The sequence below is a fragment of the Nyctereutes procyonoides genome, unplaced genomic scaffold, assembly GCF_905146905.1.
Source record: "Nyctereutes procyonoides isolate TBG_1078 unplaced genomic scaffold, NYPRO_anot_genome, whole genome shotgun sequence".
Lineage (NCBI taxonomy): Eukaryota > Metazoa > Chordata > Mammalia > Carnivora > Canidae > Nyctereutes > Nyctereutes procyonoides.
Genome location: NW_026575052.1, coordinates 25,105,741 through 25,132,507, shown reverse-complemented (window position 1 = coordinate 25,132,507; position 26,767 = coordinate 25,105,741). Strand labels below are relative to the sequence as shown.

General features: G+C 52.8%; 1 protein-coding gene across 1 annotated transcript; it reads right to left on the bottom strand.

Annotated features, from left to right (window-relative positions):
- Positions 1-360: 360 nt before the first annotated feature.
- MMP2 (matrix metallopeptidase 2) lies at positions 361-25,599 on the bottom strand. The gene is made up of 13 exons (XM_055331943.1): positions 25,301-25,599; positions 22,151-22,377; positions 21,069-21,217; positions 19,832-19,960; positions 19,429-19,602; positions 16,349-16,522; positions 15,278-15,451; positions 13,360-13,515; positions 12,065-12,200; positions 8,214-8,350; positions 7,031-7,190; positions 2,923-3,032; positions 361-1,269 (listed from the first exon to the last, which is right to left on the bottom strand). The coding sequence occupies exons 1-13, from the start codon at positions 25,454-25,456 to the stop codon at positions 1,166-1,168; spliced, it is 1,986 nt and encodes a 661-aa protein (XP_055187918.1). The 5' UTR covers positions 25,457-25,599; the 3' UTR covers positions 361-1,165.
- Between the last annotated feature and the right edge of the window lie 1,168 nt (positions 25,600-26,767).

Sequence of the window (26,767 nt, the reverse complement as noted above, 5' to 3'; positions counted from 1 at the left end):
TAATGGAGGGGGTGTTACTGTTGTTCACTGTTGGTGGTATTAGTGTTAGAACAGGTGTTATTGTCAATGAGAAAACTGAGAGTCAGGAAGGAAGGGAGCCTTGAATGAGACCCTGCCAGCAACATGAAAGAACCACTGCTATTGCAAGGCTCTTTCCACGGGACAGAGGGACTCCAGCTCACCCACTTGGAGGGTCTCTTGCTATTTATTTTGGCAGCTCTGACCTTTGCAGCAAAAGTCACCTGAGCCCTGGAGGGAATAGAGATTTAAACTTTTTGTTTTTTTTTTTCCTCTGCCTGGGGCCCAGGGGCCATCGCCCCTCCCCAGGCTCTGCAAAAAAAGCCCACAAACACCCGCCACTCAATTGGTGTCTTTATTCATACTCTGTTGACATTTCCCATGGGGAACTGTTGAAGGGGAGGGGGCGGGGCTGAGCGGGGAGCCGAGGCTGGCTTTTTCCTCCAGCCAGTGGAGGAATGGATGGGGGAGGGCTGTACTAAATAGATGGAACAAGAGAACCATCCCTATGTGGGCTGAGATGCATCGTGGAGTGACTTCAGACAACCTGAGTCCTTCGGTCAAGAAATTCAATCACAAAGTGGAAAAATAAACATCGAAAGAAAAGAACAAAGTGCATACAAAGCAAACTGCTAATGTAGGAGAGGTCCTAAGGCAGCCAGCAGTGAGAAGCCAGGTGTGTGGGGCGGCCACATCCGCGCCCCTGTCCCACTGCCCCATGCCACGCCCGGGCTGTCAGGCCACCAGTGCCCTCTTGAGACAGTTTCTGTCTGTTGGCTCCGAGGGTGCTGTGAGCCACAGAAAATCGTGGCAGGGGAAGAGCCTGAAGTGTGTGACAGCACCAAGGCAGCCCAAGGCAGGGCTGCATTGAGAATATCAAGGCATCTCTTTGGGGGTGGCTCTGGGGGGCTGGTGGGATACGGGGTGGGGGGGGTGAGGGCAGTTGGGAGGGGTACAATCAGCACCGTTCCTTGGGCACAGGGCAGAGCCACTCTCCAGAATCTTAAATTACCAGGGAGGGGTGAGCACGCCCATTTAACTACAGAGCTGAAGGCTGCCAGGCCCATCCGGGTCCTTCCCTGGCGCTCAGGGCCCGGTGTGCAGAAGGCAATGTGGGGGGGCAGGGCCTGGGGGAGCCAGAGCCTGCTCAGCAGCCCAGCCAGTCGGATTTGATGCTTCCAAATTTCACGCTTTTCAGACTTTGGTTCTCCAGCTTCAGGTAATACGCACCCTTGAAGAAGTAGCTATGACCTGGGATGAGAAAGAGGGGAGGCTGTCACCACCCCACCCTGAGACATGGAAGGTTCCTGGGAGCTTTGAGAGCCACCTGCCATAGGGGACAGGCTTTTCAACCAGAGAAGATCCCTCTGAGGCCAGAGGGAAGGGAATGGCTGGGGAAGTCCACTCCCTGAGTCCCTGTTTTTCATCTTGAATGGGAATTAAGATACCGACCTCTTAGAGCTTGTGGCGAGGACTACATCAGATAACATATGCTATTCAGCACTCCACTGAGCATGGGTACAAACTAAGCAAGTCCCAGAGACCAGAGGTAGCAAACTAGGAGGCTTCTCAATCCATCAGGCCTGCAGAGGGGTTTTATTTGGCTTGCACAAATATTTTGTTTTGTTTTGTTCTGAATTCTAAGTTGCCAACACATAAACATCTGGAAACTTCACACGAAAATATACATTTCTTGCTTCCTCTTAAAACAGCTAGGATAGGGACGCCTGGGTGGCTCAGCGGTTGAGCTCAAGGCTCAGCGGTCTGCCTTCTGCTCAGGGTGTGATCCTGGGGTCCCAGGATTGAGTCCCACATCAGGCTCCCCACAGGGAGCCTGCTTTCCCCTCTGTCTATATCTCTGCCTCTCTCGCTCTCATGAATAAATAAATAAAATCTTAGAAAAATAAAATAAAATAAAGCAGCTAGGATATCTAGCAGCACTGGGTCCCGTTCTTGCAGCAGCCTCAAGAAGCAGATGATTGTGAAGAAGCTATGTGCCTTCTGGTTCACCACAGACTCCACCCCTCCCTCCTGTCTGCCTTGTCTGCTTCACTCATTGGTGCTACTGGCCCAGCCCCTATGGGCTTTAAGATGTGTGACTCCTGACATCGATGATCTTGTTTGCCTCCTTTAAAAGCCCGGCACCTGAGAGGGACTCCATAGATGTTTATTCTTGAAGAGAACCCTTAACCAGGCCCCTGGATTATACTTTGCTCTTTCTTGGACACATGAGACCTTTCGCCACAGGAGGTTTGGGCCGTGCGCTTCGCATATGATAGGGGCTCAATAGAAATCATTGTGGAATTTAATTGCAACCTCCTCTGAAAAGCCAAACTGGACTCATTCCCAGGACCCTGCAGACCTCACAGAAGCCTCCTCAGGAATATGTTTTTCCAACCCCAAATCCTATCCCTTGCTGATACTTGGTTGTATTTTACTCAGCGAGGGATGGAGTTGAGTGGGACATCTTTGCCACATCAGCAACAGGGCATGACAAAGTTTGTCCTGTCTCAAATGGAGCCATCCTTCTGCTAATGGGAGGCAGTCACAAGGCCTCCTGTGGAACCTGAAAGGGCCTGGACCAAACCCCAGAATGAATGCAGGGCACAGAGCCATGTTTCCTGTTCCAGCAGGCCTCCTGCCCTTCCCTTCCCTGGCTCCAGGCCCTGCAGCTGTGAGAGGCCTTTCTGGGTCTTACTGCCTGGAGCCGGCTGAGTGCACAGAGGTCAGGGGTCTGGATGCCTTCCCAGTACTGGGCTGAAGGGGCTGGTTTGTTCCCCGCCCCCGCCCCAGCACCACTTGCCTCCCTACACAATGAGGGAGTGTGTGCTTGTGGGGAGCTGGGCCCTGGCTGGGGGTGGGGAGGCCTGTCCTAGAAAGCGGACAGGGCTCTGGGCAGCTCACCACTGCCTTGCAGGTCCACCACGGCGTCCAGGTTATCCGGGATGGCGTTCCAGGCATCTGCGATGAGCTTGGGGAAGCCAGGATCCATCTTCTTCTTGACTTCATTGTATCTGCAAGCAAGCGGATCTGAGGGACCAGTGGGACCTCCTGGAGGCCAGCCCTCCTCCCACCTTGATGGGAGGGTCCAGCCCAGGGAAACCAGCCCTAGCCCTGCCTGGAGGCAGCCGGCTGGAGTGGAAGGCCAGGGAGTCAGACTGGGGTCTGGATCCCAACTCCACTACTCATTATTAATTACGTGACTTAAACAGTCCCATAAGAGCAATCTTGTGATTATTGCTAAAGTGTAACCAGTGTGTTAACCACTTTCCATATACTTTCTCAGTCAATCCTTGTGACAATCGCAAGGACACAGTTATTACCTTAATACCAATTTTACAGGCCAGAGGCTTAGAAAGGGCACCCAGCTTCCAAGGAGTAATCCAACCCAGGCCTGTCTGGCTCCAGGGCTGTAAATTGCTTTCCAAACCTCCACTTTACCAACTATAAAATGGGGTTGTAGTTAATGTTTTTAATTGACATATATAAGAATTGAAAGAACATATATGCAAAGTGCCTATCTCCATATCTGGTACTTAGTAGATATTTGGGAAATGTTAGTCCCTTTACAAACTTCTGATCCCTGCTATGGTATGAAGAGCACTGGACTAGGAACCTAGGGACAAATTCCAGCCTCAGCAACCTTTCACTGAGAGGCTTTGGACAAACTGCTGTTTCTTTATCCATCATGTGGAGGTAACAATCCACATCCTGGGAGATGATCTCATCTGGGATGGTCAGGTTAACAGTGCAGGTATGTGGGTGGAAGCTCTGTTAGTCAGGGGGCAGGCCTCCCGCCACTGGAGTCCCTGCTGCTGCTAACAGGGTGAGTAGTTATCCTGGTCTGTGCCTTTTATCCAGGTAGTTACCTGGGGTATTAGCTGGCATATTCTTCTTCCTGGCTAGCAATGTCTCCATCTTTTTCAATTTGGGGAGAATTTCTTAAATGCTAGGCTCACTTAGATTCCTTTGCTTCTCTATTTACACACAACCTATTATTCCCTAAATATTTAATGAGCTCCTCCTCTCTGATTGTCAGTGGATATTGCAATAATCAAGACAGTGCTCGCTTCGGCAGCATATACTAAAATCCAGATAAAGTCTTGCCCTTGTGGAGCTAACTTTCTAGACAGACCCATGGTTGAATGCCATTCTAGTGACAGCCAGGCTTTCCTCTGCTGTGCCTCAGAGTGGATCCTCTTCCCCATGGCCACCCCAACACCACAATAATTTCTCCTGTAAGTTCCCTTCTCCAGGGGGGTTTGCTTCCCCCTTTCTCCGTCACTCTGAGAAACTGCCAGAAAAGCCTTCCTTGATCCCAGCTGCATCATAAGACTGCTTGCAAAACCTAACATGCTTCCTCGTGACCTGGTGTACCAAAGCCAAGTTTGCAGCTCAAAATCCCAGCCCTCCATCCACATCATCCACATGGCCTTCACTGAAGCCCCACCCCCGACCCAGAGCTATGTGCCCTATGTTTGCATCCAGCCTAGCCACAGAGGGTGGGCAGGGCAGGAAGCCACCTCATTTTATAGATGTGGAAACCGAGGCTCAGGGGAGAGAACCAATTTGGTTCCAAGTTCTTTTCCTCTGGGAAGGGCCCTACATCATGACATCAGAAGGTGCTGGCTCTGCAGGGGCTCGAAGCTCTTCATTCGGCTCTCTGTCCCCAGGCTCCTACAGTGTTTCCTGCTGGCTGTCTTAAAAGGTTTCTTTCTCTGCAACACCCTGTACTTCCCCGCAGCTGTGGAAACTGGCAGTGTAGAACAGGTGTTAAGAACACAGACGCTTCCATCCTAGCTTTTCTTCGGGTGTATCCTTGAGCCACTTCAGCCTCAGTTTCTACACCCGGAAAATGGGGCTAAAGATAGTATCTACCCTACGTGAAAAATAAAGGCGAAATGCACATATGTCTATTTCCCTCATTCTACCATAAATTTTGCAAGGAAAAGTGTGACTATTTCTTGACCACTGTCTTCCAGCACCTGGCTTTATATAGAAGATATCAAATATACATTTAGAACATAGAAGATATCGAATATACATTCGTGGGCTTAGTGGAAGCTTCCAGAAGCAAGGGCTGATTACTCCCTGGATTAAACTAGGGGATGTCAGGCTGGAGGCAGCAGCTTTGTCCTCTGTCATTGGGGGTGTCTGTCCTTCTCCTGCAGGGAGGCCTCCAAGTCCCCTGCACACTCAGCTCCAGTAACAGTGTCTCATATTCACTAATGACCTTTTTCAGGAGATGCATCGGTCTCTTCAGGAAACCCAGCCCTGAGATTCCGATAAGGCCTTTGGCTCTGCTGCTTTTAAGTAAGTTTCACTGGCCTACAGCAGCGCATCCTGGACCCCAGCTTTGGAAGGTGGGCTTATTGCAGAGAAGGACTGAGAAACAGGTAACCCTGCCCAAAACCCAGCCAGGCTCCACCACAGCCGAGCGTCCTCGTGTATGTGCACACATGTGCATGTGCTCACTCGCATTCACATGTGGTCGCATCTGTCATATGTGTTTTTATCCACGGGGTGGGGAACATTGGAGGGAGATTATAGAAGTCCTTCCAATACCCTGAATCGTCGACACCAGTGCTTGAAGATTCTAAGATTCACGTTTCTATGTGTCTGTGTCTTTCGCCGTCTGGGTTCTAAGATTTAGAGATTCAGGGCACCTACCAGGCTGAGAGGCCATTTGTAGTATGTGCTAGTGCTGAGGAGTGTTCCGGAGCCTCTGGGCAGAAAGCCGGCCCCAAGGTTTCCTGGCTGACTGTGTTCTTTCTTGAGGTTTGAGATATCCATCAGTTTGAGCTGCTAAGTATCTTAGAAATACGTCTGGAATTCCTCCCTGACACAGGCAAATAGCTTCCGCATGCAGAGCCTCTGGGGGCAGGGTGGTGGGGAGCAGGGCAAGGGGAGAAGAGAGTAGCCTGGGAGGGAAGCTGGAATGTTCCAGGGAAGGCAGACAAAGGGCCCCAGATGCAGTTGCAGCCACAGGAGGAATGCAGGAACCACCCCCTGCACCTCCCATGCCTCCCTACTGCCCAAATGACCCTCAGGGTCCCGTGGAGGGGTGTGGGGTTATGGGACTAGAGAAGCAGTTATCATCCCGGCTCTGTGGTCAGCACACTTGCACTTAAATAATGTAGACCAAGTTATTTCTTTTCTTTGGGCCACAGTTTCCTTGTCTGGGAAAAGTGAAGAATTATAATCAAACTCCAGAAGTCTGGATGGCCTTTCACTGACCATTCCTGGACACTGGACTCCCTGACCCATAGCCCTGATCATGGCCTCTTGGAACTGAACCCTTCCCTTTTGATGACCAGGAGCAGGGAGCTACCTGCTTCCAAACTAGCCCCCTGCCAGTCTGCACCCAGAGACACTGGACTGGTGGCAGACACGCCAGAGAGTGCCTGCTGCTTCCCATGGGACCTGATTTGGAAGTTCCTGCCGGGTCCTCAGCGCCACCCCCCGCCTTCATCACCCCTATTTCTTCACACCCCGCTATCTAAGGTATAGTAGTGAATAGTGAGGAATAAATAGCATAGTCTCTGGGAGCCAGAATTCCAAGGTTCAAGTCCCAACCTGCCATGACCTGGCTGTGTGACTTTAAGCGAGATGCTTCCCCTCATCTGTAAAATGTGAATAGGAGTAACGACATTTTCTCGTAAAGTCCACAGAATAGTGTCTGGTGGAGAGTGTGAGTAGTAGCAGTAATTAGCTTTATTTTTATTACCGCCTTCTTCAGCAAGGCACCCCCAAATGAGAGGTTCCAGACAGGCAGACAGGGGCCCCATCCAAAGACTTCAGAAAAGGAAAGGAGGTTCTGACCACCTTGCACCAGAAACGTGCCCAAGGATGGTTGATCCTTTGGGGACCTCTCAGAGGTCGGAGGGGGAACCCATGGCCCCAAACCACCGACTCTGCCCCAGGAAGCAGGAAACCGCAGCACGTCTTCTCCACGCACACACAGCTGGCTGTGCTGTCCCCCTTTCTACCGCCCACACCGCCAAGCCCTTACCTCCAGAACTTGTCTCCGGCAAAGATGTAGGTCTTCTTGTTCTTGCTCCAATTAAAGGCAGCATCCACGCGCTGAACGTCAGGGGGCAGCCCCAGGCTGGTCAGCGGCTTGGGGTACCCTCGCTCCAGGGTGCTGGCTGAGTACACCCAGTACTCATTCCCTGGGGAGGGAGCAAAGCGGGCATTGGTGGCTGGTGCTGAAGCCCCTCAGCCTGGCCTCTTCTGCCTATCGTCTGTCTGTCGGGGATGCCACCGTGGCCGCTCTCGATGGGGACACGAGGTCCTGCTCACTTCTGCTTCAGTGCCCAGGACCGGGACTCACATATATGGTTTTACAACCTGCCTCTAGAAGCAGCCCTTGCTATTCACACGCTAAGTGCCACACTTGCCATGAACACCTTCTCCTAATTGGTGCCACTGCCCAGGACCACTCTGGGATGGAGGGGGTGGGGAGCTGGCTGGTGGAACACGTACCTGTCTGATGCCCCAGGAAGCCGTCCCTGTGCCCACACCTCAGACCAGGGCAAGGTCCAGTTGGTCCTCCCTGCCCTGCCATAGCCCTACTGCATTTCCTCACAGCCTGCTTTTCTGTCTCCCCCACCAACTTGTGAGCTCCATGAGGGCAGCGGCTGGATCCCTGGCACGTGGTAGGTTCAGATGCTGAATGAGCAGGTTTCCCAAGTGTTAGCCACGTGACCCTACCCCTGGTAATTTTTACCATTTACAGAGACTTTCCGTCCTCTTATTGACCTCCTATTCTGTTTTCGAGGAATTCATCTTGAATTCATCTTGAAATCCATGGAGATAAATTTTTTTGGAAATCAATTTATTTTAAATGTTATAAGTGAGATCATCTTAGAAAAAGTTCTAGCTAAAATCGTTGTCTGCCAAAGGCTCCAGCATTAGAAAAGTGTTAGGGACACCAGCACACAGGCACTAAACTGTGATTTTCCTTCTAGAAGAGGATCAGGATTGGAAATTAAAAGGTAATGGAATGTTCACTCTGTGGGCTAGTGCTGTTTGATGCTGGGTGTCTGAGCCAATCACCCAGAGGAATCCCACGCTTTTGGAACTGATGGTTGAAAGAACAGATCCTGAAAGGACAGGGAGTACCCACAGGTACACAGGAACCACGGTGCAGAGCCCCAGGGATCTGAGGGCGAGGCAGAGACCTTCCCACGCACCTGCAAAGAATATAGCCTTCTCCTCCTGTGGGGCCTCATACACAGCATCGATCTTTTCCGGGAGCTCAGGCCAGAATGTGGCTACCAGCAGGGGCCCCATGGGCTTGTTCCGTGGTGTCACTGTCCGCCAAATGAACCTGCAGTGGGGGCAGGGGACACAGGAAACCACACTCTGGGTCACTCTGCAGCTGTTACCACAAGCCCACCCAAAAACTTCCCATTGATGATGCCTTCAGACAGGAAGGCCAGGTCAAGGGCACGTGGGGGCAGGACTGGAGAATGAGCAGAGCTCTGCCCACCTGATCTGCAAGATACCGGGGCTGAGAAGCCATGTTGTTTGCCCCTGTCTTGCTCCTTCCTCCAGGAAGCCTTCCCTAACTACCTCCGTCATACCACATTCTTCCTCCTCAACACGAGTGTCTGGAATAGCAGTTTGATGATTTTTTTAAGATGGTTTATCTCTCTTATTAGCTCAGATGTCCATTGAGGCAGGGGCTGATGGGACTCAAATCATCTCCTGAATTGAAATGGAATGGACTCGTGTACTTTGGCAGGGGCGAGAGCTCTTATTTACGGACAGCCTACAAAGCACCACGCCCTTTGTGTGTCTTGTAAAATGAAATCTTCACAATGTGACAAGATAATATGCACTCCTGGTGGTCTATGAGCATCCATGATACATTTATTTCCCTATCATCCTTCTTCACACAACTTCCATATTTATTTTATTTTTTTTTAATTTTTATTTATTTATGATAGTCACAGAGAGAGAGAGAGAGAGGGAGAGAGGCAGAGACATAGGCAGAGGGAGAAGCTGGCTCCATGCACCGGGAGCCCGACGTGGGATTCGATCCCGGGTCTCCAGGATCACGCCCTGGGCCAAAGGCAGGCGCCAAACCACTGCGCCACCCAGGGATCCCAACTTCCATATTTATGATCCGAGCTTGCCCACCGGCAGACCCATCCCCATTCTGATGAGCTTAAGCCACTGGTCTCGAGGTACGATTCCCAGGCCAGTAGCATGAGCATCATCTGGGAACTTTGTTGGGGCCCACTCGAGACCTATGCACCAGACTCTCTGGGCTTGGGGCCCAGCAATCTGCTTTAACAAGCCTTCCAGATGATCCTAATTCATGCCAACATTTGAGAACCACTGGTCTAAGCCTATCAGAGCTTAGAGTTTCCTAGAAATTGGCATGGATTCAGCAGTTACTGTATGATTCATGTGGGCCCAATGAGATTGAACAGACAGACTTGTAATTCACAGCTGGGGAATCTCTCACTCTCTCCTGCTGGATATGGCCAAGGAAGCCTGCAGCCCCCACGGCCCCTGGCAGTCATTGTCTGACCATGAGGGACCCAGCCTCGAGAGGATGGCAGTGGACAAAGATATCATTAAGTCACTGAGCTTCTTTCTGCCCTTAGAGGCAACCCTACCCCTGGAGTTCATACCACGTGACAGCAATTTCTGTCTGTTGTTTAAGCTGGTTTGAGCTGGGGTTCCCCGTTATCTGCAGCCCAAACACCCTGCTGCAGGAAGGTACCATCAACTTTATTGGGCAAATGAAGCTCAGAGAGATCACAATATTATCAGGATTTGAATCCAGACCTGACTCCAAAGTTCTGGGTTTAACTATCTTGCAATATTACCTTTCTCCATCCCCCATTTTGCACCTGATCAGGGCTTAAATATTTGCTGGTTAATTCAACAAACCCATCAACACTCATCACTTTCCTTCTGAAATTATGCTGTATCAGGCCAGGGATGGCTTTAAACCTGGGCCTGGGCTCTGTACCCTTTTCTAGGTCTGCATTTCTCAGATCTAAATGTGTGGTCAGGGTTTCCTTATGGGGAGGTGCTCCAGGCTAAGGACAGTCCTGGGGAGTGGGGCCCCCTGACTTACCTCTTCCCCATCCCCATAATGGGGGCTGCTGGAAAGCACTGGCATCTTTTGTTACACTTCCAGGTTTGGGCATTCAAGTCAGTACCTGACTTCTCACTGCATTCTGGGTCTCCTAGCTATCTCGGCATTTTGGCCATCTCCCTGTTGGCCAGAAGACTCTGCAAAAAGCAGGGCATCCTCCCTGCGGCACAGAGCCCAGTGCCTGGACCAGAGGAGGACGTGCTTCACAAAAGTTCATGGAACATCTTCCAGCCTCATCAGGCTCTTTCCGTCCCTCCCCTCTGCAAGCCAGGAAGTCTCACATCTCTACAGCTCTGCTCTGATCTGCTCCTGTGGGGCCCCCTGCCCAAATACCCTTCCAATCTGTCAGCTCGTCACTCCCACATGATTCAGTTCTTTAAAGGCCCGCTGAAGGGCTGCTTCCTTTTCAGAGCCTTCCCTGACTTGCAGGTGTCCAGGCAAGCATTTTCAAAATACTTCTGCAAGTCCATTCCTTTCATCCGGCTGTGGATTGCTGTCAGGTCTCCCTGCCTGTTTCCCAAATCAGACTGCTGCTGCTCACACTTCAATGAATATAAGAATCATAGGGGAATTTGTGAAAATGCAGATGCCTGGGGCCCACTCCCAGAGATTTCAGAGGGCCTGGGGGTGGGCACAGAAACCCACACTCCTAATATTTACACCCTTTGGGGCTTTGGTGTAGGAGGCCCATGGACCTCTCTAGGCATTAGGCAGCCCATCTGCTCTCAGCAAGCCAACTCCCACCCCAGCTCCTAAAGCAAAGTAGTTGGCACAATAGATGCCAAGTGATTGTTTGTTGATAATACTAGCTAGTATGATCCAATACACTTGCCTTGTGTCAGGCATGAGTCTAAGCATCTAATCTTACAACATCTAATCTCTACAACAGCCCCATGATGCAGGTTAGAATACTATTCCCATTTTATAGATGAGAAAATGGAGGTACCAAGGACACACATAATTAACTTGCCTATAATCGTGCAACTATTAAGCACCAGATCCAGGATTCCAACCCAGGCAATCTGGCTCCAGAGCCCATTCTGTCAACTACCACACTTTCTGAATGGTTGGATGGATGAAAGGATGGAGGAATGAAGACAGGCTAATGGATAATAGATAAAGAATAATAGATGGATAGATGACGGACAAATAGATGAATGATGGATGGGTATATGTATACATGCATATATGTACAGTCACATGATGGACAGACCCTTCAATGCGGTCCTAGATACTGTCTGCCATTCTCTGGGAGGGCTAGGGTAGCTGGGTGAGTTTCAGCTCTTGGTTGATTGAATGGGGGGCCTTTATCTATAGCATAGATAGATATATAGTAGGATACCACCCCTCCCCTGTGGTTACTTGCTCCCCATACAAAGCACAATTTGGCTATCCGGGGTCAAGGCCATTCCAGGGGAAAGCCTGTGGGAACCTGGATTGTTGTTCCCAATTCTTCCCTCCACCCCTTTTTAGAATGACACATCCACGTGCATTTGCTATGTGACCTCACAAATACTACCCTCTATAGCAGGTGTTGGGCTTGGCCATGTGATTTGCTTCAGTCAGTGGAACATTCTCAGCCGTGTTGTGAGTGAAGGCTTTAAATGTTCTTGTGTGATTTGATTTGGCCTCTTGTGCTTGTCATCTGGCACGAGTAGCTGCTAACCCCAGGAGAATGAGAGACATGCAGAACGTACCCAAACCCAAACCATAGCCTGAAGCCAAGACACCTAGCAGACCCACAGACTAGGATAGAGCAAAAGAAATGTCTGGTGTGGTAAGCCACTGACATCTGGAGGCTGCCCAATACACGGGACAAACTGTCTATACAGGCCATTCTGTGAAGCCTCCAGTGGGCTCCCAGACCACGAGAATAACAGAGGGAATGGGCAGAAGGCAGGACAAGAAGCAAGCTCCTGCACTCACCGGTCCTTGAAGAAGAAGATCTCCCCACGGATCTGAGAGATGCCATCAAAGACAATGTCCTGTTTGCAGATCTCAGGAGTGACAGGTCCCAGAGTTGGGGTGGGGCCAGTGCCCGTGCCAGCATCAGGGGAGGCCCCTGGAGGAGGACATGACCTCAGACTCTCCCCACCAGGCTGAGCCCCCGGGGCTGCCCACTCAACCTGCTAAGGGTCAGAAGAAATAGTATTCTGGCCTTGGATTGAGCCCAGGTGAGACACAGAAATGATGCCTGGATGTGATGGGTGGGGGACAGGAAAGAGAAACCAGAACCCCCAGCACCTGGTCCTTTACAAATGCTCTTCACCAACATCACCCGAACCAGTCCTCATCATAGTACTTCCATTTTACAGATGAGGAAACTGAGGCCCACCAAGGTTAAATGACTCACCCAATCATTCAACTCCAACGCTCGGGTCCTTAAGCCCACAGGAGAGTCAGAGTCAGCAGCGGGCACTTTCTCAAGGACTCATCCCTTTGCTCCTCATGACAACCGGCCACAGTGCAAACTGAGTCCAGGGAGGTAAAGTCCTGCTCCATCGCTTGTTGTGCGTGAGTGGCAGAGGCCCTCAAACTCCACACCTCTACCTCGAGCCGGTGTTCCTTCCCAAATCCGTGCGCCCCCAGCTGTCACCCAGCACCACTTCCACTACTTTGACTTGGTCCAGGACCATCTTATAGCCACTTTTTTTTTTTTTAAATGGACCCACTCTAGCCTCATTGTAAGTAATAGTAAATAAATCACTAGTTTCAAGCTCTGGTTCCATTGTGCCCATTACACATTAAAATAAAAGAACAGGTAGGAAAACTAGACATTTTCATCTCTCCATGTCATCAGGGTCTTTCCACATGCTGAGCAATTCTGTCCTGGGTTTTAGCTCATTCTCCTGAATTCTAAACCTAACTTGGTGGCTCAAACCTGGCGACCCTGTGCCAGAAGGGAACCTTAGTCAGGCCTCAGTGTACCCACCTTGAAAACGTGGAGCCAGTTTCTCCCTGCTGAGCTCACGGAGTGGCTCCGGGAAGCCAAGAGGGACATGAATATTGATATTATTTGGAAAGGAACAGGACCATCCAAAGGAAGGGGACTAACCCTTGAGGAGCTGCTCTGATATGCTCAGAACAGATCAATGCTCCTGCCTCCATCTCCTGCAGCTCTGGAAAGATGGGACCTTGCTGGTTCCCAAGCCCCAAGCCTCCACCCCAGGCTGCATAACCTCCCCAGACTCCCATCCCGAGACTCCCACGCTGCGGGTTACCATAGAGCTCTTGAATGCCCTTGATGTCGTCATGGGACAGACGGAAGTTCTTGGTGTAGGTGTAAATGGGTGCCATCAGGGCTCCAGGGTCCTCAGAGTGCTCCAGTCCCATTGCATGGCCAAACTCATGGGCTGCGACCAGGAATAAGCTGTACCCTAAGGGCCGCAGTGGGGGAGAGCGGTAGAGACAGGGAGAGAGATGAGAGAGGAGCGAGGCTCTGGCCCCAGTGATGCTGACTTTGAGGACATGCCCACAGTAGGGGGCAGAGAGCCCTGCAAGTGGCACATATTAATTCTCTCTTCTCCTGAGAATTCTGGGTCTGATAGACTATGCCAATTGCTTTCAAGGAGGGTCAGCCAAAGTTCCTTTGTCCCTTCCAGGCTGGGCTTCATGCAAGCTCTAGAGGAGACCAGGAACAGCTGTAAATCCTCTACTTAAAGTCTCATTTGTTAAAAATCTGGTTTTCTGCCTTTATGTTTTTCTACAAAGAGTAGGGTCTCCAAGAGGTAAGAGAGTGGGTCCCCTGTTTCTTCCCCAGAGGAAGCCATAAAATCCAGTCTCACTTGGAGTGGCTGCCCAGGCTCAGTCACAGAGAGCAAACCCCATTTCATACTCTGTTGTAGGATGAATTGAGTCTCCCCAAAAGATAAGTTCATTCCTAACCCCAAGCACCTATGAATGCAAACTTATTTGGAAATAGCACCTTTGCAGATAAATTAAGTTAAAATGAGGTCGTACCAGGGTAGGGTGGGCCCTTAATCCACTGTGACCTGTGTCGTTCTAAGAAGAGAAGATACTTAGAAGGTCATGTAAGAACAGAGGCAGAGATTGGAGCAATGCAGTCTTCAGAGGGAATGTGGCCCTACGAATGCCTCGACTTTAGACTTATGGCCTCCAAAGTGCATGAGAATAATTTTCTGTTGTTTTAAGACACCCAGTTTGTGGCACTTGGTTATGGGCACCCCCAGGAAACTAATACATGCTATGAGTGTGCCACACGAGCTCTGGAGCCTTAAGCCCTCCCAGCAGATGGAGAATCCCACCTTTAGGCAGAAGCTGGAGCAGAGCACGTAATACCAAGCTATGTCCTAGCCTGGCATTCGGTAGGGGTTAAGGAAAACTCTTTTGGCTGGCCTCTGGCAGTTAATGCAATTCAAACTCCATCTCATTGTGAGTAAACAAGAAAAGTAACCTAGAAAGAGGCTGATTGAATTCTGGCCAGCCCTGCAGCAACCCTCTCCCCTGTCCATCTGGGGCCATTAGGGAGCTTTGGGCCCAATGCCACCCGGCCCTGCAGACTAGAGTGGGCATGGTGCCCCCAGGCACCCCTCTACTCCCTGCATTGACCACATAGTAAGGTCATGGCCTATCTCCTGGTCACTCTCTTGCCCCAGCCTGTGTGCCCTGGAGGGCAAAGAGCTGTGTCAGGCAGCTGTCCTCAGCACTCAGCACTGTCAGAGACCCTCCCCACCATTAACAACTTGGCAAAGGGACAAGGAGGGCTCTGGGGGCTCTCTCGTGCTGCCTGGAGGGTGGCTTTGGACGATGAGACTACTTCTGTTTTCTTCACATCTCCTGCCCACCCAGCTCCTTGAAGGCAGCTCTTCGTTGGAGCAGGAATGCCTTGTAGGGGAATCGTTCTCTGGTATAGGATACCCTGTGCCCAGCACTGAATGTTTTGGGCAGGAACCACCCCATCTAGAGGGGTAGTCAAGGTGGAGGGAAAGCACAGCGTCTCCAGGGATGGGCAGGACCTCAGTCAACATACTGTCTCTACCAGCACAGGTGGGTGTGTGGGGCTGGTGTCTGTGCCTGAGGTGGGTGGCCAGTGGGGCGATGGCGGGGAGGGCAGGAAGGTTTCCGGTGCAGGGGCGGGATGGGGTCTGGTGTTTCTGCCCAATGGTCAGAACCTTGTACCTTGGTCGGGGCAGAAGCCCCATTTGCGGTCATCATCATAGTTGGCCGTGGTGGCGCACCACACCTTCCCATCGCTACGGCCCGCGCTGGTGCAGCTCTCATGCTTGTTGCCCAAGAAGGTGAAGGGGAAGACACAGGGGGCGCCTTCCGAGTTCCCACCAATAGTGGACATGGCTGTGGAGTGAGGGACATGGGTCAGGGGGCAGTGAGGAACCCGAGGCTACCACTAGGGAATGACACGATGCAGACAGTTAACAAACCATGATTACTGAGTACTCACTTGCTCAGGCCTGGGCACTGGAGCAAACACCTTATACACATTTCTACAACCCTGTGCAGTAGGGAGCATAACCTACCCCCTACCCCCACCCCACCATTTCATGGATGGGAAACTGGAACTCAGAGAAATGAAAAAACTTGCCTGAGCAGCTACTGCTAGAAGTGTCAGGGATAAGATTCACACCCACGCAGCCAGATTCCAGAGCTTTGATTAGCCTCCCATGGACCAGGCCAGAGGGACCAGAGGCAAAGGGGGCTGGGCAGAGCTAGAAGCACCCACATACTCCCGTAGACCAGGAGCTCCCTCACGCAGGGTCCTGCAAAGACCTACCCGTGTCTCCTGCAGAAAGCAGGTGCTCAGTAAAGATGGGCCAGGGAAGCAAGCAGGAAGCAAGGGAGGGAGGGAGGAGGAAAGGAGGCAGGGAGTCCTTACTGAAAAACAGACAATGAAGGCCAGAGATGCAGACAGGAGCAAAGAAAGGCAGGGAAGAGAGACTTCAAGAGGAGACAGAGAAAGAGAAATGATCGCAAAGGAAATCGACGGAAGGTGGACCATTCAGACCGGTCCCGAGCTGGTGCGACATCAGGCATTTCCCAGACGGCTCAACTGGCTACGGGTGCCCGCCGACCGTTCAGATTTGGGTGCCCAACTGTCCCAGCTGCTAAGCACTCTGACTGCCACCCCTTGTCCTGGGAAAGGAGGTGGGAGGTGGGGAGGGCGCTCTGGGAGGTTCTGTGTGCAGGGCAGGCTGCCGGCCGAGGTGAGGGGCGGCGGGGGGGGGGGACACCCACCGGTCTCGGGGCAGAAGCCATACTTCTTGTCGCGGTCATAGTCTTCCGTGGTCCCACACCAGCGGTAGCCGTCCGTGCGGCCCTCCGTGGTACAGCTGTCGTAGGAGGTGCCCTGGAAGCGGAACGGGAACTTGCAGGGCTGTCCGTCAGCGTTGCCACCCATGGTGAACAGGGCTGGGGGCGGGGGAGAGAGGGGAGGGTGTGAATGTGAGCGGCCACCGCCTGCCTGCCTGGGGGTCAGCTGGCCGCCGCGTGGACCCAGCCCTGGCTGGTCGCCAACCGCCGGGTCACGCCAGTGAGGTCATAGCATCGTTAAAATATTCAAAACCCATCTCTAGCCGTTGGTCAACTGCTGCTTCTCTGGGCTCCTGGAGAGTACTCCTGTCCCCCCTGGCCACCTCAGTCCCTCCCCTGGGACCTTAAGGACACCTCCCTTAACCCACCCAAACTCCCTCCTCCCAACAAGGAGATGGTAAAACCTGAGGCACGTGGGGCTTCCAGAGCCCTGCCCACACCCAAGGGTCTCTGTCCCCGATGCTTGGTCCATGCCCACGCCACGTAGATCGTGGTTGGCAGGACCACAAGAGGCTTTCCATTCGAGAGACAGGAAAGCGGTTCTGCGAAGGCTCACTCTGGAACTGCTCGTGGTCATCTCTCTCTTGCTTACACAGTCTTTGTCTCTCTCTCTCTCTCTCTCTCTCACACACTCACACACACACACACACACACACACACACACACACACACACAGAGGAAGCTTCACCTCCCTTTCAACCTCAGGCACTTTCCTGGATGGCCCTGCTGTGGTCCCTGCAGGGGAGAGAGGAGGAGAGGGGGAAAGGATAACATACACTTTGTTCTCCCGTTCTAACTTTCCCAAGATGTGAGGCTATGACTGGAGAATTTGGGGAGAGTGGGATTCGGAGTCTGGGTTTTGGTCTCTCTTAGGTTCTTCTCCTGCTCCCCCAATGCCTTCATCCACCCTAAAGCTACAAAATGGTGTGTCTCTGGAATTGCCAACTAGCAAAACCACAAGTGCGTAACAAGGACCATCTGTGCGCAACGGCGCCAGAGGTGACCTCATCAACCCCCATTAACTCCACCATGACCAAAATGTGGGCCAGAGATGGCAGGATCAGGGCCCCATATCCTCACTACTCTCCTCTTCCCAACCAAGAGACCTTCCCCCACAATGCCAGAAACAACAAGACTCAGAAAGAGCCAAAACTGAAGCCACATGTCTTGGTGGCCTCAGAGAAGGAAAGGCACAGTGTCAACCTCTGTGGAGGCCAGCCTCTGCTTCTGGCCTCCCAACAGCTGCATTTTTACCACCCAGAAAGCCCCATCTCCTTTCAGATCCTACCCCCAACAAGGATAAAGGGAAAAGGACACTGACTCAGCAGTCAGGAGGGGCTGAGTAACCAGAACCTCTATTCCAAGACCCAAACACGCGCGTGTTATACGTACTTGCATCTGGCTAAAGATCAAGTATATGGCTAATGTCCAATGCAGGGAAAAACCAAACTTAAGAATTACAGCTGTTTCCACTTCTACAATCAAGGCATTTTGTTTTAATCACAGGGACTGACACATGGCAGGGTTAACTCTGATTGAATCCCTATTGGGAAATGCAAGATACATAAAATATTTTTGTTTAAAAATTTCTGACTTATTAATGGTCAGTGGTTTGAGCTCTTACTTAATACAAAGTATTGTGTGAGCTTGGTATTAAAAGCATAAACAGGAACAGATTAACTAGATCTTTGTTCCTTTCCTTCTGTTAAGATGGCTGGTACTCAATGTCCAGTAGCTATGAAGTCATAACAAACATGTAAAATTACAGCCGAAAAAACACAGGGATATATAGATCAAAGAGTCTTTATGGGGATGGAAAAGAAACAAATATTTACAAAATGAATTTTTGGATTTTCTCCCATTTCCCTCCAGTTTTCTGGGCTTTTGACTTCTAGAATCATCCAGTATGATGATGTGACAAGTATAAAAACGTACATGCTGTCTTCTTATGATTTCCAGTTATGAAGTGTGTCTCATGGTAAAGGATATATTAAAAAAAGATTGAGTATGTCAATACCTTGACCACTTTAAAAAACTTTTCCCTCTGTATGGTTTCAAAACATCTGAAAATGTTAATGTCTCAAGCATTGGCAAAAACACTTACAAAAATACTGAGTCAGGCCTAATGCCTTTGCCAAGACACAGAGATGCAGACACAAGCAGAAACAAAAACCCAGAGAGGCAGATAAGGAAGAGGCCCCACACCCAGACATGTGTACACACCCAGGTGTGTGTGCAGGAGCATGGGAGTCCGTGTCCACATGCATGCACACACACACACACTGGAAAAGTCGGTCAGAACCGGGAACAATGGCTGAAATTCCCAGGGCCGGTGTCCCCAAACCAGGTTGGGTATCAGCCTCTGTGTCTGAGTCTTGCTTCCCAAGCTTGCTAGGCTTCCAAGCCATCCTCCACAGCCTCTTCTTAAGTCCTTGAAGCCCCCATCCTGGCCTGGGGCTAGAGACTGGTTCTAGAGAGAATCACTGGGCATTTTAGTAGTTCTAAATTCATTCTCACGCACATTAGAAAAAAAGTAATTAGTACAACAAGCCAGTGATTTGGGGCACCCAGGTGGCCCAATGGCTGAGCATCTGCCTTTGGTTCAGGGCGTGATCCCTGGGTCCTGGGATCCAGTCCCTCATCGGGCTCCCTGCTCAGCCTGGGAACCTGCTTCTCCCTCTGCCTAAGTCTCGGCCCCTCTCTCTGTGCCTTTCATGAATAAATAAAATATATATTTTTTAAAAGCCTGTGATTTCACAAATGCTATTGCTAATGACAAAACCAACAAACCGATTTAATGAAAGTATTGTGTAAATAATCGTGCAGATGAGAAGGACACAACCATGGCTCACACGAGGGTGGTGGGGCCTGAATGAATGGAGTGGGGACATGCTGGCTGGCTGGCAGTGTCAGGCCTGTGGAGGAGTAGGGAGGGCAGGGGGAGAGTGGGGAGCCTGGCAAGGTAGAGGCTGAGGAGGAAAGCCTAGGGCCAGGTGGAAGCTCACCTTCGTGGGGGCAGAAGCCGTATTTGCCATCCTTTTCAAAATTGTAGGTGGTGGAGCACCAGAGGAAGCCGTCACTGCGGCCAGTGTCTGTGCAGCTGGTGTACTCTCTGCCATTGAACAGGAAGGGGAACTTGCAGTACTCTCCGTCGGCATTCCCATACTTCACACGGACCACTGCGTACGGTAACACGGGGTGGACTGTCAGCGTCTCCAGACCCTTCTTTGGAGACCAGGATTCTGACTCAGTCAGGAATGTGACCTCCCTCCCATGGCCAGCTCTCTGATCGGAGAGAGATGGAGGTGTCTGGGGTTGCCAGGGAAGCCACGGTCCTTGTTGCTAGGGACAGCAAGGCATGCAGAGGACCCGAGAGGAGACCCAGCATGTAGATGTTCGCTCTCTTACCTTGCCCTTCTCCCAGGGTCCACAGCTCATCGTCATCAAAGTGGGAGTCTCCCCCAACACCAGGGCCCGGGGCAAAGGCATGAGCCAGGAGCCCGTCCTTGCCATCAAAGGGGTATCCATCTCCATGCTCTGCAATACACAGGGTCTCAGCTTCTAGCTGCCCCAGCGGGGCCCTAACCCAGCCACATCCCTGTCCATGGTCCCTCAACCCTAACATCCATCCCTTTCCCTGTCCTGGTACGGTCATCCAGCCCTGGGAACACAGAGTCTCAGTAGAGTTCCTGACTTGATTATAACTATCCTATGGTCTACACTACCCACCCACCCCAAGTCTATACAGTCCCCAGGATCTCTACCGCTGACTTTCATTGTCTATACTACCGCCAGTGACATCATACCTATCCACATACTAATGTGCCACACCCTCATCCTCACCACTCTCTCATTGTCCCATCTATACCATTGTCCAGATCACCTACCCCACATCCATACTGTCAATTTAACCCTATATCTGACCCTCAACTCATACCATTACCACTATCCGCAATGTTTTTTTTTTTTTTTTTGTTTTGTTTTGTTTTTTTCACTATCCGCAATGTTAACCCACAAGTCTACTTTGCCACCCAGGTGCATACCACCCACCCACATGTTAACACTGTTGCCTCTGCCATTCACCCACATCGCAATACCACTCACAATCTCCACATTACCTACCTTCGTGTCTATACTACTGCCAGTGTTCATAATACCAACCCACATGGCATCCTTGATGCCAGGTTCTAGCCCATTTCCTCTCAAGTCTACACTACTCTGCTGTTTCTGACCCTCTCTCACATCTAGAATTCCTCAGTGTCCACCAGCTTTAGCCAACAGAACTTTCTGTGACGATGAGGAGATTCTTTGTGCCATTCAATTCAATAGCCATGAATCTCATGTGGCCACTGAGGAGCTGAAGTGTCGCTAGTGTGACTGAATTTTAAGTTTAATTTAATTTTAACTAATTTAAATTAAAATGGCCCAATGTACCTAGTGACTACCACGTTGGGGGATGCAGGTGGACCACCTGCTTTCAGGATTACACTGCATCCAGGATAAACCCACTGTCAAATCATCTGCCCCCACATCAATGTGGCTCTCCAGTATCTACACATCTTCTACTTTCCTGTCTAAGCTCTGCTCAGGACCCCGTGCCCCTCCAATGGCCAGACTGCCTTCTGCTGACCCCTCTTCTGCCTACCCCAGCGGCCAAAGTTGATCATGATGTCAGCCTCTCCATCGTGGATACGAGAAAACCGCAGCGGAGTTACATCACTCCAGACTTGGAAGGCACGAGCAAAGGCATCATCCACTGTCTCAGGGTCCAGATCAGGTGTGTAGCCAATGATCCTGCAGGGGGTGGAGATGCATGTGAGTGTGTCTGGGTGTACAAGGGAACAGGAGTGTGCATATGCACACGAGCATGCAAGTACATGTACAAGCGTGTGTGTGACCATGCATGAATGTGTGCAAATGTGCGTGCATGTATGCAGGTATGTAAGTTTGTGCCTAAGCGTGTAAGGGGTGCATAGGTTTCTGCAGGCATGTATGAGTGTGCATGACTGTGTATGCAAAAGCAGGTATATGTGTGTGCATGTGGAGCAGAGCTAAGAGAACAGTCCACCCAGAATGCCTTGGGCTTCTGTGGAGTCCTAGACCAGCCCACATCTCCACACCTGGCTCAAGAGTCTCCTTTCTCACCTCCGGCTGGTGGGCGGCGGGGCGGGGGGGGGTGGGGGGGGAATGAATAGTGCATTGAGGGCTATGAGGCAGAGATCTCACCCGTGGAATCCAACATGAGCATTCAGAGGGAGCTCTCAGCCCAATTAACAACCGATAATAACAACTCTATAATACCATATAAAACTCAATTAACAACCAATCATCAAATTCCTTCACCCACCCTATGAGCCCCTCTAATAAGGACAGTGACTGGCATTCCTTACACTCTCACTGTATGCTGGGTGCTAGGATATCCCTTTATATCGGTGACCAAGCTTAGTTTCCAACAAACCTAAGAGGAGGTTGTGTTTTAGCCCCATTTTATACACTGGAAAGCCAAGGCTCAGAGCACTGCAAGCCAAGCAGCCCGCTGCCCCCAGGCTAGTGTGAGATTCAAGTTCTGGTCTCACTCCAGTTCCTAAGAACTTTGAACTCAACTTCTGAAGATGCCAGGCTGTCACTGGATACACCCTGGGTCCCCACGAAGGAGAAGGCAAGGCCCAAGGACACTCAGTGTCCCCCAGCTCTGGGGCCCCACTGCCTGCAGCCCTGCCTCGGCACCTGTATGTGATCTGGTTCTTGTCCCACTTGGGCTTTCGGGGGAAAAAGTTGTAGTTGGCCACATCAGGGTTGCCACAGCGTGGCTTCCGCATGGTTTCGATGGTGCTCTGGTCAAGCTCCCCAGTCTGGGGCAGCCCAAAGAACTTCTGCATTTTCTTCAGTGTGTCCTTTAGCACAAACAGGTTGCATCTCTCTTTGGGGCAGCCGTAGTAGGTGTTCAGGTATTGCTGGAAGAAACAAACAGCCCGAGGCAAGCAGCCATGTTAGGATAACATAATGTTGACCAAAATAGTCAGGAACCTAATGGCACTGGGATAGAATCCCAGGTTCCCAAACCAGCTCTGTCACTCACTAACTGAGTGACCTGAAAGCTGTAACGACACATGGCTGGGGGCACGTGTTGGGAGCTTACTAGATGCCCCTAGAGCAACTCTGAATGCAGTTACTCTTGCTATCTCCCCCATAGAGAGAAAGAAATTAAATCACAGGGGAGGGGGGACCTGGGTGGCTCAGCAGTTGAGTGTCTGCCTTCGTTTGGCTCAGGTCATGATCCCAGGGTCCTGGGATCGAGTCCCGCATGGGACTCCCCTTAGGGAGCCTGCTTCTCCCTCTGCCTACGTCTCTGCCTCTCTTTGTGTGTCTCTCATGAATAAATAAGTAACATCTTTAAATAAATAAGTAAAGCACAGAGAGGTCGGGAAATTTGCCTACGATCCCACAGCTCGCAAATGGCAGAGGGTGGATTTGAACCCAAGCAATCTGGCTCTGGAGCCCAGACTCGGAAGTATAACTCTCTGCCTCTCCTCTTTACCTCCACCATCTCTTTTAATTCACCTAACTACGGAAGACAGAGGGATTTGGTTTTGTCACTTTCCTTAGAAGGATATTCAAGGCTCATGTGCATGGATTCCTGTAGCAGACAGACCTGTGTTCAAATCCTAGAGCTGTAATTTCCAAAAAGAAGATCATCCTGTCCTCAGCTGGCTCCGTGCTCGCTGAGGCCTAAACTAAACAGGCCCCTAGGGAGTTTCAGGGACCAACCAGCTCAGGTTTTTGCCTCCCTGCCATGTGCCAGGACCTGTGTGCCTCAGTACTCGGGAGAGACTGGTGAACATGACAGGTGTTTCTAGTCTCCAGGGTGCAAATCCCAGCGTGGGGAGGTGGATGGACCACAGTCTGTGCAAAATTGGATGTGTGAGGTGTGTTATGTTGGAATGGTGAAAAGAGCCCAGAGACTTTATTACAGAGGCCCTAACCCTGTTTGGGTGGGGGTAGCTAGGAAAGGGAAAGAGAGAGTATAATAATAGTGACAATGAGAATAATGACCATGGTTATCACCCGCTGAGGCTTTACCATGGACCAAGGGCCCTTCAAGGTTTCTATGATGGCCTCACCCTTAACTCTGAGACCCACTCTCAATGCTGTTTGCAGAAGCAGCTGAGACTGTGAAATGAAGTCACTTGCCCAAGGAGGCTGGCCACTCATGACGCCCTGATGAGAGGCCAGGCAGCCTAAGCCCAGAGGCTGCCCCTCAAGCCTCCTACTGCATGGCCTTGGGGCAACATGGACTTCCGTGTGCTGTAGGAGGTGTGGGGACCCAGGGAGCTCTGTCAGTGTTGCAAAGCCCAGCCCCAGGCAACAGCCACATCATCAGGCATGCCAGCTCCAGATCCTTGAAATGAGTAGCCCCCTAAAAATGTAAGGTCTCTCGGGGCACCTGGGTGGCTCAGTGGTTGAGCGTCTGCCTTCAGCTCAGGGCATGATCCTGGGGTCCCGGGATCAAACTCCGCATCGGGGTCCCCAGAGGGAGCCTGCTTCTCCCTCTGCCTGTGTCTCTGCCTCTCTCTGTGTGTCTCTCATGAATAAATAAATAAAATCTTAAAAAGAAAAAAGACAAGTATGATCTCCCAACCTATTTATCCAGCAGGGACAGAAGCTTATATGCAGGGAGAGGGAGTGGTGGCGTCACATTCTGAGAAGGGGTTCCTAGGGTGACCAGGGGGTACAAAAGTCCTGTCCTGGGCAGGTTGAGGGCCAGGATGAAGGAGAATAATAAAGAAGCAGATGTCTCGTGGGCTGGGAGGTACCCCTGGAGGCTCCAGGCGCCTACAGGGTGAGAGGAAGCGCCCCTCTGATGCCCCCAGCCCCCTCGAGTAACGCTGCGGCCGGCCGGTCCAGGGAGCTCCGCCGCCAGGCGAGCGCGCTGGCAAAACCACCTCCGAGCCACAGCTCGGATCCCCGCCCGGAGGGAGGACCGGCTGGCGGCTCTCCCACCAGCACGGGGCTCAGTCCGCCCCCGCCCCCGCCCCACGCGCCGGGGCCCCTCGTGCGCCTGCCCCTCCCTGCGCCTGGCCCGCCAGCTCTCTCCCCGGTTCTCCAAGCCTCTGGAGAAGTTCGAGGAAACTTTCCAGGTGCAACGCTTGACCCTCCGGGCCAACTGTCCATTAAGCCAGGTGAAAAGGATGCGCTCTTTGCTCCCCTCCGGCCCACGAATACTTGCCAAAAGATCCCTCCAAGGCCTCTCTCCAGATGTGTGCCGAAGGTTCCCTGGCGTTGGCCAAGCTCTGCTTTGCCCTGAGTTCCTATCCATGTGTGTGCCAAAGTTAACCCAAACTGGGCGCCAAGGGACCCTCTTCTCAAAGTCTCACGCGGGATCAAAAGACCCTCCATTTTCAAGAGGCCCCTTTCAGACCTCTGGCCAAAGGCCGAGCAAGACGCTTGCCAAGGGCCAAGGGCTCGTAGCCAACCCCCCAGATGTGTCCAAAAGTTGTTTACAAAGCGGGCCCCCTTGCCAAATCCCCCAGTTACAAGACAATGCCCCTTTATTTACAAAGGAGGTCCCTTCCAGCTGTTGGCCAAAGCATCCCCGGCCCTGCCACCGCTGGCTCCTCGCCCACCCTGCGGGGCCTCAAAGTTGCCAAGTTGTTTACCCAAGGCCTTCTCCGATTACCAAGGGGCTGCAAGAGATCCCGCCTTCCGCCGGCCGAAGACCACCCCCCACCCAGCGGTTTCCAGAAGCTCCTCCCCACGCCGCGCGCCCACCGCGGGGGTGGCTGTTCCGGAGACCCCCCCGCCCCACCCCCACCCCGAGCCTCGGCCTCCGGAGTTTCTCCCAACTCGCCTCCCTCCCGGGGCCGGGCCGCAACTCACCACAGCCAGCTCTTTGTCCGTCTTGGGGGCGACATCTCCAGGGAACTTGATGATGGGCGACGGCGCGGCGGCGGCGCGGCCCAACAGGCAGCCCAGGACGCAGAGCGCCCGCAGCGGGCCGGCCAGCGCGCCCCGGGCCCCGCGCGCCGGGGTCATCGCGCTCCCGGGCCCCGCGCGTCGCCCGGGGGGTCGCTGGTCGGTGCGTGCGGCCGCGGCGCCGCCCGCCTGGCGCTGCGCTGCGCTCCGAGGGGCCGCGCGACTCGGTGGGCTCGGCTCGCCCGGCTCAGCGGCGCATGGTCCGCCCCGCGCCCCGGCCCGCGCCCCGGCCCGCGCCCGCGCCCCAGCCCGCGCCGCCGCCGCCGCCGCCCGTAGCCGCTTTGTACGGCTCCAGCCCCAGATGCGCAGCCTCCAGCCGCCGCCTGGGGAAGTCTGGATGCAGCGGAAACACGGGACGGGGCGGCCGCCAGATGTGGCCTGCGGGGCTGGGAGGGCGCGGGCGGCGCAGGGAGGGGGCGCGCTCGGCCCGCCCCGCGCCGCCCCGGCGCGGCCCTCCCCTCCTCCCCTCCTCCCCTCCTCCCCCTTCCTCCTCCCCTCCTCCCCTCCTCCCCCGCCCCGGAGCCCCGCGCCCGGCCTCGGGACCCCCGCGCCCCGCGGGAGACAGCGGGCGCGACCCCCCTGGACCGTGGGCGCCCGAGGTCGGGGAGCAGCGGGGCTGGGAGCGCGGCCCGCGGCGGGGGCGAGGGCGCGAGGGGCCGCGCGGAGACGGGGACGCCAGCTCAGAAACGGACGGTCAGCGGCGCCGACAGAACTCCAGACATAAGGACAGAGCGGCGAAGACCTGGGCAGAAAAGGAAAGAGCAAGAGATGTGGCAACAGAGAAGGTGGAGGGTCGCGCCTTCTCCTCCCCTCGTCCTTCCCGCTTCCTTTCCTTCCTTTCTTCCTACTGCAGATATCGGAGCGTTTGCTTGGCGTCCCGGCGTGATGCTGGGTGCGAGATGCATACTTGGAAACACAGGGGTTCTGGTCCCTGCCCAAGGGGGGGGGGGATGTCCCCTCCCTCTCTCAGGAAAGACAATTAAGTGCTAAGGGGGAACTCTGGAGGGCTGTGAGAACATCTGTCCTCAGCCCCTAAACTAGTATAGGTGGTCAGGGGAGGCTTCCTGGGAGAAGGGACTTCTGAGCTACCACCTACAGAGACACGGGAGTGTTGGGTGGGGGTTGCGGTGGGAAGGACGTTTCAGGCACAGTCTGGGGCACCCTGAGTGCAAAGGTCCAGAGAGGGAAGACCGCAAGCCGCCCTGGAGAAGGGAGTTTCCCTCTATCTAAAAAGGGTGGCGGTGTTGAAGGGCAGGGTCAAGAGATGGGACTGGGATCAGCAGGGACCAATCTGAGGACCAAAGCCATGGGCTCCAAGGGCCAGCAGCAATCTTCCAGTGAGGGCCTTCAGGGCTCATGGTGACAAGTCTG